The sequence below is a fragment of the Podarcis raffonei genome, chromosome 16 (assembly GCF_027172205.1).
Source record: "Podarcis raffonei isolate rPodRaf1 chromosome 16, rPodRaf1.pri, whole genome shotgun sequence".
Taxonomy (NCBI): Eukaryota; Metazoa; Chordata; class Lepidosauria; order Squamata; family Lacertidae; genus Podarcis; species Podarcis raffonei.
In genome coordinates, this window is record NC_070617.1 from 39,736,429 (window position 1) to 39,750,133 (window position 13,705).

Genomic DNA, 13,705 nt, shown 5'->3' on the forward strand with positions numbered 1-13,705 from the left:
CTGGTTGGGGTGCAGGATTTGGGAGGGTGTCCCAGGGGCCACAGGATATACCAGATACCCCTGTCCAGCTCTGGAGATGGAGTTCCAGCACTGGAGAGGAAAATCCTAAGTTGGATTCCCCCCTCCTTGCTGCTGCTGAATCCTCTGATACACAGGCCTAGCCACTGCTGGTGCTCTGATGTTGGTAGAGCTCAAAGGAGATATAATTATAAATAATAAGAATGGATCACAGGGTGGTTTGCAATATAAAAACACAAACACACATAACATAGTAACAAACAAAAACAGTACCCTGCACTGCACAGTTTAAAAGGGCACAGATGGCTTAATTAGCCGGGGAGAAGAGGAATGTTTCTGCCTGGTGCCTAAAGATATGCAATGAAGGTGCTAGGTGAGCCTCACTGGGGCGAGCATTCCACAAGTGTGGAGCCACTGCAGAAAAGGCCTGTTCTCATGTTGCCACCTTCCAGACCTCTTGTAGAGGAGACACAGGGTCTCTGGGTCAGGGTTTGGGTCAGATATGCCCAGGGAGGACCAAGAAACAGCTGGGATCCAAACGACCCACAGCCATCCCAGTCCCCTGACATGCTCCCATACCAGGAAAAGAATTACACACCTGGGTGTGTATTATTCTCCGGTCAGTGAGAGGAAGACATCTAGACATGGGTTGTCTCCATAACTACTTAGGACAGGCAGGGTCACATGATGCAGCTTTGAGAAGGATCCAGCCCAATTCATTTGCTATCTTGCCTTGGTCACAGCAGCTGTACTTGTCTCTCTGCATTTCTCACTCTGCAATGTTTTTACTGATTTTTCTCGATCACTCTTTCTCCTTCTTCTCTTTGAAACACAACAAAAGCACTCACTTTTTCCTCACAGGTTTCCTTCCCTTCTCCCTGCAACCTTGAATCAGGAATGACTAAGCCTCCATGGCCTTGAGCAACATTATTAGTTTCTGGATATGTGTAAATATGGCATTTTGGACTGCTTTTTCCTTAGGATGCTAAGACTGTTCTTACTCATGTCAATCAATATTATTGCATTTGATTATCCATGTAATAGATGTGAAAGTCTTTTTTGAGGTAGTGCATTGAGGAAGTCTCTGCTGTTCTCTTCTCTGCTCCTACAGTTGTGCTTCTGATGATATCCTGTGTTGGTCTCATCAAGAAAGGGACTGGAATTGGGGTCGGGGTGGTTGTATATCGTATTCCTTGACTCTGTGAACATTTCCTGCTTTTGGACACTAGATGGTGTTGGGGCCTACCTAACAGACTGGTCCCATCTAAAAGATGTTTTTATCGGACAACATACAGGGGTTATCACACTTTTTCAGCAGGGGGCCGGTCCACTGTCCCTCAGACCTTGTGGGGGGCCAGACTATATTTTTTTTGGGGGGGGGGGAATGAACGAATTCCTATGCCCTACAAACAACCCAGAGATGTATTTTAAATAAAAGGACACATTCTACTCATGCAAAAACACACTGATTCCCGGACCATCCGCGGGCTGGATTTAGAAGGCGATTGGGCTGGATCCGGGCCTTAGTTTGCCTACCCATGGACAACAATGTTCCTTTCTGATAGCAGAATTGAAAAAACTGCCTGTCCAGCTACAATATTGGAACATGTAGATAGGTTGACAGAACCTATCTACAGAGGTTCTGAGAGGTTGACAGAAAAGTGGAAATCTCCCACATGAAGAGCTTCCTTGAGTAATTCACTGGAGCACCTTTCAATTTTTATTTTTATTTTAAATCTCATTACTTTGGACGTTTTAGGAGAACTCACAACATAGCTGTCAACTTTTCCCTTTTCTTGTGAGGAATCCTATTCGGAATATGGGAATTTCCCTTAAAAAAAGGGAAACGTTGACAGCTATGACTCACAATGTGATGTGAAGTCATGCCTTATTAGCAACTGCCAACAACAAAGAAATGGGGCAGGGAAATCCACAATTTGGGGAATTTCATTAGGTGCCATGAGGGCCTGGTGTCAAATTCCAGATAGATAGTTAAGATTTGATTGGAAATCACCTTATCCTATTCGAGTCCTGTGTCCTCCACGGCGTTTGGGCTTTCCTGCTCTTACTTCTGACTTACAAGAGCAGGTGTGTTGTGCCCTCCCTTCCATGGATTAGATCTTGTTATTTAGAAGAGGTTGATCCACAATCACAAGAGGGGAAGAGTATATCCCTCTGTATAGGAAGATACAAATAAAATGGATACATTAGAATTACTTTGTTTTGATTTTGTTCCTCAGCAAGAAAAACAACTCTTAGATAGATTATTTGCCAAATATGTACCCTACCTGATTGAAATGATCGTAGAAGGAATTGTCGATGGACGGCAAGGGGAGAAATTAAAGACCATTCTTCCACAGACAGATCTCAATATGGTAAGAAATACCGGCTTTGCAAATTAATATAAACATTTACAATGGAGGTTCTTCAAGCAGTGAACAGTGCAATAAACTTTTCAAACTTCAGGCATATGTCTAAGGAGAATTTAGTAGGACTACCCTTCCCGTCCCCTTTTCTGGACTAGAGTAAGATTTGGAGAGATTTGGAGAGATGCTAATCTTCTCTGTATCGTTCCAATTTTAGTATATGTGCTGCCGAAGCGAGCACAGGGCTCTTGACTAATTAAATGAATATTAGTTGTCTAATCAAATGAGTTTTAATTGAATACCTAATAAATTAAATGTGCACAAATGTGCATTGGACTAAAACAATAGTTTTTGAACAAAATGTATAAGGGGTAAGATTTTTTTTATTTATAAGACTGTTTACGTACCACTCTGTTGCAAAACATCAGGGTGATGTACATCAGCATAAAAACCTTTAAAAGCAGTGCAAACCACTCAATAAAAAACTGGCTACTCAATGAAGTTTTAAACAACTGTATCAGCCTATTGGCATTAAAGTCTTTAAGAGATGATTGAAAGTCAGAAGCAAGGATACCTGCTGAATCTCTCCTGAAAGAATTTTCTATAGCATGGGACCAACATCATTAAATGCCTGATTTCTTGTTGAGGCCATTGTGGCCTCTGTGATACTGGGCACAACCAACAGTGCTGCTCTAGATAATCTCAGGGATCAGGGCATGAGCCAGTGTGCTATAGTGGCCAGAGTGTCCCTGCTCAGCCATGAAGCTCACTGACTCTCATCCTTATGAAGAGAACTGGATGCCACTTTGAGCTCCTTAGAGAAAAAAGTGGGTTATAAATTCAATAAATAAAAAATGAAAATAAAATTATTTAAAAATAAATAAAAAATACTTCAAAAAATCTCAATGACCAGGTTTAGACAGTCCTTAGGGATCTTGGACTCAAGCTGTAAGATCAGCTTGCAAGATCAATGCAAGATTTCTACTGAATTACGTCCACCTGCTTGTGCAAAAGGAACTCCAGTTGCACAATGGGACTTCCAGTTTCTACTCTCCAGCCCCCACTTCTGCTCTGGCAAGACCCCAACCTCCCTAAGCAGATTTGGAGGGCATGCAGGTGGCTGGAGTGGGTAGAAACCCCATGGAGGTACTCCATTGCATCACTGGATTTTAGGTGGTGCATATTGCAGCAGCTGCCATTTTAGAAGAGTCATTCCCTTTTATGTGAGAAGAAAGGGCAATTCCTCTTCTAAGAGGTACCTGTCATCTGCAAATTTTTAAAGAATTATTTACATTTTAAAAAGCAATATCTTGGGGACTTCCGGTGGAGCGCGAGCCCGTCACAAGCGAGGGATTTTTCCGCTAGAGGAATCCCAGCTATTTCAGTCGAAACGGGGGGTTATTGGGCGAAATAAACCGCCCCCCATAAAGCCTCTGGAGGGTGTTCAGAGGGTCAGGTTCCCGGCAGTGCCTAGAGCTAACCTACCGGCCATCAGGTAACCCCAAAAAGGGGCGAAGAGCACGGAGGGAGGATCATTGGGAAGCCATTGCTGTGGCCGATTAGCGAAGCCCCGACCTTGCAAGGAACAGCGCTCCGCTCTCAAATTTAAGAAATTCGGACTCAACAAAATTATAATTTGGAAGAAATAACATTGATGAAGGTTCCGTAACTAAAAAGGATTAATACAGAGTTCAGCTGTCATCTGGAATCAGCACAGACGCAGCATTGTAAGCAGAGCTGGAAATTGAAAGTGAGTTGCCGCTAGCGGCTATTGTTTCCGTTTCTCTCTAAACTTTTAGAACTAAAGTTAAAAAGTATTAAAGAGACTTTGGAAGAGGTCACAAGGACACAGGAAGATTATTACAGTAAAAGGGGGATCAGAAAGTTACTATAGTGGCAAATAGACGTCTTTGGTGTAGCGGAGGATATATAAGGCTTGAAGTGTTTTCCCACTTTCACTTTTAAAGACAAAGAGCCGCGTTGGAAGGAGAGCCTTTGACTCCATTGTTAAGAGTTAAAAGGCTGCTGTTGCAGAGGGAGAATTAAAGCCTCTCTTCATCTTTTGGTCGATATAGACTCTTAAGAGGACAAAATTAAATATAGCACAATCTGGAATTGAGGTGGTTTTCCCTTTATTTTTATATTTTTCCTTTTGAGACTGACATTTATATGAATTTTAGATCTACGCCACTTATCTGGACTTCGGTTCCCTAGTGGATGGAATGAGACATTACAACTTGTTTTTCTATGATTTTCCTTGCCAGTGGAATATTTTTAAGAAACAGGAAATCTGACTTCTCCCACTTCATGTTTTGGGTGCTATGTGGAATATTCCTTCTGGGACTCTACTGATTCATCTTTAAAAGTATTTAAATATATTTTGGAATTAATACCAACTAGACAATTAAGAATCAATTTTCTGAGTTGATATTAGAGGCTATAAAATATTTGGATTTTTGAAAAATCATTTTTGGAAAAAAACTATATTTTGACATTATATTTGAATTATAAAAGAAATTATTTGGATTACGATCTTGGATCATAATTGGATTACAATTTTATATGGGAGGAAGTGCAAGAGAAGATTCTAATTAAGGATTAGCCCGATTGGGGGCAAGAAGACTGTCCTATACTTTGGTTTGGATTTTGGGTTTGGCCTCTCCTTTTCTCCTTTGAAGTTATTAAAAGGAGATAATCTGACAACTTACCTATCTGGGTACCCCTTCTCTCAAAAGTCACCCCTCCCTACATACTGTATTTTTTTTTTTTACCAATTTAAAATCATTCACTACTACTCTACTCCCTATTTTACTCCTTACTCTACTCCCTACTTTTTTTTGGAAGTGACATATAAATCAAAAATTGAAATTAATTGTTTAAAGTGTATCAGCTGAATTTGGTATACAATAATTGACTATTGGCTAATTTAATGAACAGGGTTTTGTACTGTATAGCAGTTCGGTGAAGGATTGGGGAGGGAGGTTGTAGAAGGTAGAAATGGCACACCAACAGAAGAAAGGGGTGGAGGGGGTGACCGACAGAAAGGAGAGTGTCTAAGCAAGAATCGGACTTCAAAGCAGAAATATTGAAAATGTTTGCAGAAATTAAACAAAGTGAAAAGAATCTGGAAACAAAATTAGAGCAAGTGGATAGTAAAATTGGCAAAATGGACAAAAAAATTGATGAGACGGTCAATGAACTGAAAGGACAAATAAGAGAGGTTTCAAAAAGAACTTTGTCATTGGAAGAAGGGATGAAAAAGGTTAAATTAGAAATGAAAGAGGTGAAACGGGAAGAAAAGAAGATGAAAGTCGAGATGATGGAAATAAATAAAGCACAGGAAGATATTAAAGATGCGATGGCTATGAATGAAATGAGACAGAGGGAGGTGAATCTGAGGCTGAGATCTGTGCCGGAGATACAGAACGAAGATATTAAAGAGAGATTGATAATGGATTTAGTGCAATGGCTGGAGTTACCAGCAGAAGAAGTTGTAAAAAGAGTACAAAGTGCATTTAGAATGAAAGTAAGATCAAACAAAGCAAGGAAATTTCCAGGGGACTGTTTAATTACATTTAAAGACAGAGAAATGAGAAATTTGATATTACAGAAGAACAGAGAGAAAATATTATACATTGATGGAAATTACATAATCATTTCTAAAGATATACCAATAAGATTGCTGAAATGAAGAGACCCATACAAGCCATTGGTACAGATTCTTAAGAAAAACAAAATTGATTTTAAGTGGGAATTCCCTGAGGGAGTCTCGTTTTTCTACAAAAGTAAGAAGCACAGGTTGACAAGCCCAGAAGAAACAGGGAAATTTTTGAGAAAATACAAGGAACTAAAAGCAGAAGAGGAAGAAGTCAAAGGTGCAGAAGGAGGAGCAGGATCTAAGGAAGAGTCAGAATCAGGGGAGGAAAAAGAAGAGAACAGAAAGAAGTCGGATGAAGAGGTAGAAGAAGAAGGAGAGGAAAAGGATACGTTATAAGAAAATTAATTTAAATTTATTTAATTGGAATCCATCATGGCGCTAAAATTATGGAATTGGAATATTAATGGGATGAATGATAAGAAAAAATGAAATAAAATTTAACAATTTTTGAAAAAGAAAAATTTGGATATTATATGTTTACAAGAAACACACGTGGCAAGGAAACATAGAAAAATACTGATTAATAAAAGATTAGGGAATGAATTTGTATCTTTGGACAAAGAAAAAAAAGAGGGGTAGTTCTATATATCAAAAATAAAATCGAATCTCAACAAATCTTTAAAGACGAAGAAGGAAGAATTATAGCAGTCCAGATCAAATGGCAAGGTGAAAATTTGATAATTGTCGGGATCTATGCACCTAATGGAAACATGACTGATTTCTACAAAATCTTGGAAGAAAAACTATTTGATTATATGGATCAAAAAATTATAATAATGGGAGACATGAACTGAGTGGTTTCATTAGAAATGGACAGACTAAGAAAAGGAACAAATAAGGAAGGGAAACTACCTAAGACTTTTTTTACGATGACTAAGAACTGCGGTTTGATTGACATTTGGAGACTCAGACACCCATTGGAGAAGCAATTTACTTATTATTCAGAACCAAATCAATCAATGTCAAGAATAGTTCAAATATGGGTTTTGAATGAACTGACACCAAGAATCCAACAAATTGAAATGCAACCTAAAGTATTTTCGGATCATAATCCAATAAAAATGGAATTAAAAGGTTTTGAGGAAAGGACTTATAGATGGAGAATCAATGAACACCTATTAGATGATCAGCAAACTCTAGAAAAAGCACGAAAGAAACAAACGGAATATTTTGTGGACAATATCAACAAAGGGACAAAGATGAATGTGGTCTGGGACTCAAGCAAAGCAGTTATGAGAGGCTTTTTCATTCAGCAGAATTCATTGAGGAATAAAAATAGAGAAAAAGGAAAAAAAGAAATTTTGAAGCAGATTATGGACAATGAACAAAAACTAATTAGAAAACCAAATAACCTAAAAATTAAACAAGAAATCAAGACCTTACAAACTAAATTTGCAATGATAATAAACAAAGAAGTGGAATGGAACATAAAAAGGTTGAGACAGAAAAACTTCGAATTTGCTAACAAATCAGGCAAATGGTTAGCGTGGCAAATTAAAAAGAGAAAGGAACAAAACACAATTAATAAAATCATTGTAAATGGTGAAGAGATAGTTAATCCGAAAGAAATCAGAAAAGGATTCTTGGACTTTTATAGTCAATTATATAAAAATAAAGAAAGGAACAATATAAAGAAAATAGAAAGATTTTTAAAAGAAAAAAAGGTGCAGAAGATCCCGACAGAACAAAAACACCCCAATAGAAATGGACGAGATAAAGGAGACTATACAACGGTTGGGAGGAATGTTTTTGCCAAAAATCTCAGAAACCTCATCAGGAGGGCTTTAAACTGACTAATGTGGGGGAGGGAGACAGTGCTCCTGAAGGTAGGAGTCTATCAATTGATGAAGATGATCATCCAAATGTCATAGACCAAATGGAGCAAACAGCACGCAGACCTAGTGGTGGGAGGAAAAAATCCTTAAATAAGAGACACGGGGGAATGATTAATGGACTTCAATGTCTGTACACTAATGCGCAAAGCATGGGAAATAAACAAGATGAGCTTGAGCTCTTGGTACAGCAAACTAAATATGACATAATAGGCATCACTGAAACCTGGTGGGATAAGTCCCACGATTGGAATGTAATAATGGAGGGATACAATCTATTTCAGAGAAACAGACCAGACAAGAAAGGAGGAGGAGTGGCGTTATATGTCAGGGATGTGTATACCTGTGAAGAGATCCAAGATTTAGAACCTCAAAGCCAAAGTGAGAGCATTTGGATCAAAATTAAGGGAGAGAAGAATAACAGGGACCTCATTGTGGGAGTTTACTATAGATCCCCAAGCCAAACGGAGGACATAGATGATGCCTTCCTGGAACAGATGGCCAAGCATGCAAAAGGAAGGGAGATAGTAGTAATGGGGGACTTCAATTACCCGGATATTTGTTGGATGTCAAACTCAGCCAAGAGCATAAGGTCAAACAGATTCCTCACTGGCCTTGCAGACAACTTCATTGTCCAGAAAGTGGGAGAAGCAACAAGAGGAACAGCCATTTTAGATCTGGTCCTAACCAATGTTGATGACCTGGTTAGTGGGGTAGAAGTGGAAGGATCATTAGGCGCAAGTGATCATGCTCTTCTGAAGTTTACTATACAGCAGAAAGGAGCAGCCAAGCATACTAGGACTCAATTTCTTGACTTTAAGAAAGCCGACTTCATAAAACTTAGGGAAGTGCTGGGTGAGATCCCATGGACAGTAATACTAAAAAGAAAGGGAGTTCATGATGGCTGGGAGTTTGTTAAGAGGGAGATAGTAAAAGCCCAACTTCAGGCAATACCAATGAGACGGAAACATGGAAGGTGCCTAAAGAAGACAGGGTGGCTATCTAAAGAACTTTTAACTGAGTTAAGATTAAAAAAGGATGTGTACAAAAAATGGAAAAGGGGGGAAACCACCAAAGAGGAATTCAAACAAATAGCCAGCACGTGTAGACACAAAGTCAGAAAAGCTAAAGCACAGAATGAACTCAGGCTTGCTAGAGAGGTTAAAAGCAACAAAAAAGGCTTTTATGGGTATGTTCGTAGCAAAAGGAAGAACAAAGAAACAGTGGGGTCACTCAGAGGAGAAGATGGCGAAATGCAAACAGGGGACACAGAAAGGGCTGAACTCCTCAATGCCTTCTTTGCCTCAGTCTTCTCCGATAAAGAAAACAATGCCCGACCTGAAGAATTTGGAGCAAATGATTCAGCAGAGGAAACACAGCCCAGAATAACTAAGGAGATAGTACAAGAATACTTGGCTAGTTTAGATGTATTCAAGTCTCCAGGGCCAGATGAACTGCATCCAAGAGTATTAAAAGAACTGGCAGATGTGATCTCAGAACCACTGGCAGTCATCTTTGAGAATTCCTGGAGAACAGGCGAAGTCCCGGCAGACTGGAAGAGGGCAAATGTTGTCCCTATTTTCAAAAAGGGGAAAAGAGGGGACCCAAATAATTACCGCCCAGTCAGTCTGACATCAATACCAGGGAAGATTCTGGAGCAGATCATTAAGCAAACAGTCTGTGAGCACCTAGAAAGGAATGCTGTGATCACCAATAGTCAGCATGGATTTCTGAAAAATAAGTCATGTCAGACTAACCTGATCTCGTTTTTTGACAGAATTACAAGCCTGGTAGATGAAGGGAACGCAGTGGATGTAGCCTACCTTGAGTTCAGCAAGGCATTTGACAAGGTGCCCCATGATATTCTTGTAAAGAAGCTGGTAAAATGCGGTCTTGACTATGCTACCACTCAGTGGATTTGTAACTGGCTGACTGACCGAACCCAAAGGGTGCTCATCAATGGTTCCTCTTCATCCTGGAGAAGAGTGACTAGTGGGGTGCTACAGGGTTCTGTCTTGGGCCCGGTCTTATTCAACATCTTTATCAACGACTTGGATGATGGACTCAAGGGCATCCTGATCAAAATTGCAGATGACACCAAACTGGGAGGGGTGGCTAACACCCCAGAGGACAGGATCACACTTCAAAACGACCTTGACAGATTAGAGAACTGGGCCAAAACAAACAAGATGAATTTTAACAGGGAGAAATGTAAAGTATTGCACTTGGGCAAAAAAAATGAGAGGCACAAATACAAGATGGGTGACACCTGGCTTGAGAGCAGTACATGTGAAAAGGATCTAGGAGTCTTGGTTGACCACAAACTTGACATGAGCCAACAGTGTGACGCGGCAGCTAAAAAAGCCAGTGCAATTCTGGGCTGCATCAATAGGAGTATAGCATCTAGATCAAGGGAAGTAATAGTGCCACTGTATTCTGCTCTGGTCAGACCTCACCTGGAGTACTGTGTCCAGGTCTGGGCACCACAGTTCAAGAAGGACACTGACAAACTGGAACGTGTCCAGAGGAGGGCAACCAAAATGGTCAAAGGCCTGGAAACGATGCCTTATGAGGAATGGCTAAGGGAGCTGGGCATGTTTAGCCTGGAGAAGAGGAGGTTAAGGGGTGATATGATAGCCATGTTCAAATATATAAAAGGATGTCACATAGAGGAGGGAGAAAGGTTGTTTTCTGCTGCTCCAGAGAAGCGGACACGGGGCAATGGATCCAAACTACAAGAAAGAAGATTCCACCTAAACATTAGGAAGAACTTCCTGACAGTAAGAGCTGTTCGACAGTGGAATTTGCTGCCAAGGAGTGTGGTGGAGTCTCCTGCTTTGGAGGTCTTTAAGCAGAGGCTTGACAACCATATGTCAGGAGTGCTCTGATGGTGTTTCCTGCTTGGCAGGGGGTTGGACTCGATGGTCCTTGTGGTCTCTTCCAACTCTATGATTCTATGAAAAGAATTGAAGAGAGGAAAGGCCCCGGGACCAGATGGATTTACATCAGGTTATTACAAAGAAATGAGAGATGTATTGTCGACACCATTGAAAGAAGTTATGAATAATATTATAAAAGAAAGAGAAATCCCAGATACATGGAAAGAAGCATTTATTACCTTGATTCCAAAACAAGATTCGGATTTAACACAAGTCAAAAAGTATAGGCCTATTTCATTATTGAATACGGATTACAAAATATTTGCAGGGATTTTAGTGAAGAGAATGAAAAGGATATTGTTGAAAATCATCCATAAAGATCAAGCAGGTTTCCTTCCAGGCAGACAAATGAAAGATAATATAAGGAATATAATTAATATTTTGGAATATCTGACTGCCAGGAATGAGAAACAAGCGATATTAATGTTTGTGGATGCAGAAAAGGCCTTCGACAATATAGTATGGGATTTTATGCTGAAAAATTTAGAGTACATGGATGTGGGGAAAGAGCTCTTCAATGGAATTAAGGCAATATACACAGAACAGAGAGCTAAACTGCTAGTCAATAATGTAATTACAGAGGATATAAAAATATCAAAAGGAACAAGACAGGGTTGTCCGCTCTCGCCATTATTATTTATAACGGTCCTAGAGGTCTTTTTAAGTGCGATTAGACAAAATAAATCAATTAAAGGGGTAACAGTGGGGCAGAATGAATATAAAGTGAAAGCCTTTGCCGATGATCTGGTTATAACAATTGAAGAACCACTGGAAAGTGTAAAAGAAGTTTTGGAGGAAATAGAACATTTTGGAAAAATGGCAGGATTTCGATTGAATAAGAAAAAGACTAAAATAATTGCTAAAAATATGGAACAAAATAAGATAGAAATAATGCAACAACAGACAGAGATAGAGGTTGTGAAAAAAGTAAAATATTTGGGGATTTGGTTAACACCCAAAAATATTGACCTGTTCCAGAATAATTATGTACCGGTTTGGAAGGAAATAAGGAAAGATCTAGAGGTGTGGGGCAGAATGAAACTGTCCTTTTGGGGCAGAATTTCCACGATAAAGATGAGTGTGCTTCCAAAGATGTTATTTTTATTTCAGACTATCCCCATTATAAAGGGGATAGGGATCTTTAAAGAGTGGCAAAAAGTGATTTCAAGGTATATCTGCAGGACAAGAAGCCAAGAATAAAATATAAGTTATTAACAGATGCGAAAGAAAGAGGAGGCTTCGCCCTGCCAGATATGAAACTATATTATGAAGCAATTAAAGAATTATATTATAAAGAATTATATTATGAACAAATTAAAGAACATGTATATGATTGGTTGCATTATTTACAGGTTAATGAAATGTTTAAAAAAGACATAAAAGAATGTGGATATGGAGGAAAAGATTCAAAGTTTCAAGTAGATATAATAAATAATGAATGTAAAATTTTGTCAAAAATGTATAAAATACTGTTGGAATGGAACATGAAAGATGAAGAGGTTAAATTGGTAATGATACAATGGGCCAAAGACTTTGGTTATAATATACAATTTGTCGATTGGGAAAAATTGTGGAAAGAAAATCTGAAATTTACTGCATGTACTGCGTTGAAGGAAAATGTTATGAAAATGTTTTACAGATGGTATATCACGCCGGTAAAATTAGCAAAAATGTATAAGACATGTAATAAGTGTTGGAAATGTAAAGAAAAAGAAGGAACATTTTACCATATGTGGTGGGAATGTAAGAAGGTGAAAGGTTTCTGGGATGCGATTTATAATGAATTGAAAAAGATGTTAAAATTTACTTTTGTGAAGAAACCAGAAGCCTTTCTTTTAGGAATTACAGGAAAAGAAATAAGAAGAAAAGACTGTAAACTCTTTCAGTATGCAGTTACAGTGGCAAGGATTTTATTGGCTCAAAAATGGAAACAAGAGGAATTACCGACAATAGAAGAATGGAGATTGAAATTGACAGACTATGCGGAATTGGACAAATTAACTGGGAAAATCAGATATGCCCGAGACCAAAGGTTCATCGAAGACTGGGGAAAGTTTGTAGAGTATCTGCTGGTCTGCTCATAGAACGTAATAATGAAACACCTTCCAAGACCTTGCTCATCTCTCTTCTTCAGTTCCAGATTTGTTTTTAGTGTTGCTCTCAACTTGGTGCCCCCTTTAAAGACAGTTTATAGCAGTGTGTTGCAGGGGAGGGGAGAGGCGCCAAAAGATTTTCACCAATATAGTATTTGTTGCTTTGTGATTTCATATGGCAGGTGACACAGTTGACCAAGATGCTGGATGCTCTCCTTGAGCAAGAATATGATGACCCTGATGTGCTCGAGTGCTACTTCCTTGAAGCTCTATATTCTTCTTTAGGAGCCTGCCTCCTTGAAGCTGGAAGATCAAAATTTGATGACTTTATTAAACGTCTCTCCTCTATGTCAACTGTGAATGATGAGATGACTCTAGCTAAACCAGGGGAGTTGCCAGGTAGGATATAATCAGTCTTGTATGACATGGTTTGTTTCTGAAAGGAATTCCTAGGTACTGCAGCTTCACTTGCCTTCTGCAGTTCCGCACGCATCCCACAATGAAGATTTTCCTGCTCCTGCTCCCAAGCTGCTATTAGCACAACTGAGGGGGAAATACAGGCACCTGCATTTCTCCTAGCCTGCCTAATAGCAGCCTCTGAGAGATGAATCAGATTTGAGGAATGACATCAATCCACCTGACCCATGAGGGCATAGGTGGCAACTATCCAAGGCTTACAGGTGGTTCTACTCTATGAGCTAAGAGCTCAGCCTTCCAGGGCCCACCAAGCAGCATAGCAGCAAAGCAAGCTTATTAGCATATATCAAAGCAAGTGCATAGATAAACACATGTAAACTCA

At 39.4% G+C, this 13,705-nt stretch overlaps 1 protein-coding gene and 1 pseudogene across 1 annotated transcript in view; one reads left to right on the plus strand and one right to left on the minus strand.

Annotated features, from left to right (window-relative positions):
* DNAH10 (dynein axonemal heavy chain 10) overlaps positions 1–13,705 on the plus strand; it is a 126,866-nt gene that overhangs the window by 69,329 nt on the left and 43,832 nt on the right. The window contains exons 42-43 of the mRNA XM_053369026.1: positions 2,259–2,393; positions 13,089–13,305. Coding sequence (XP_053225001.1) covers positions 2,259–2,393; positions 13,089–13,305 — 352 coding nt within the window. The remainder of the gene's footprint in view (positions 1–2,258; positions 2,394–13,088; positions 13,306–13,705) is intronic.
* On the minus strand, positions 2,563–2,625 carry LOC128404526 (uncharacterized; annotated as a pseudogene).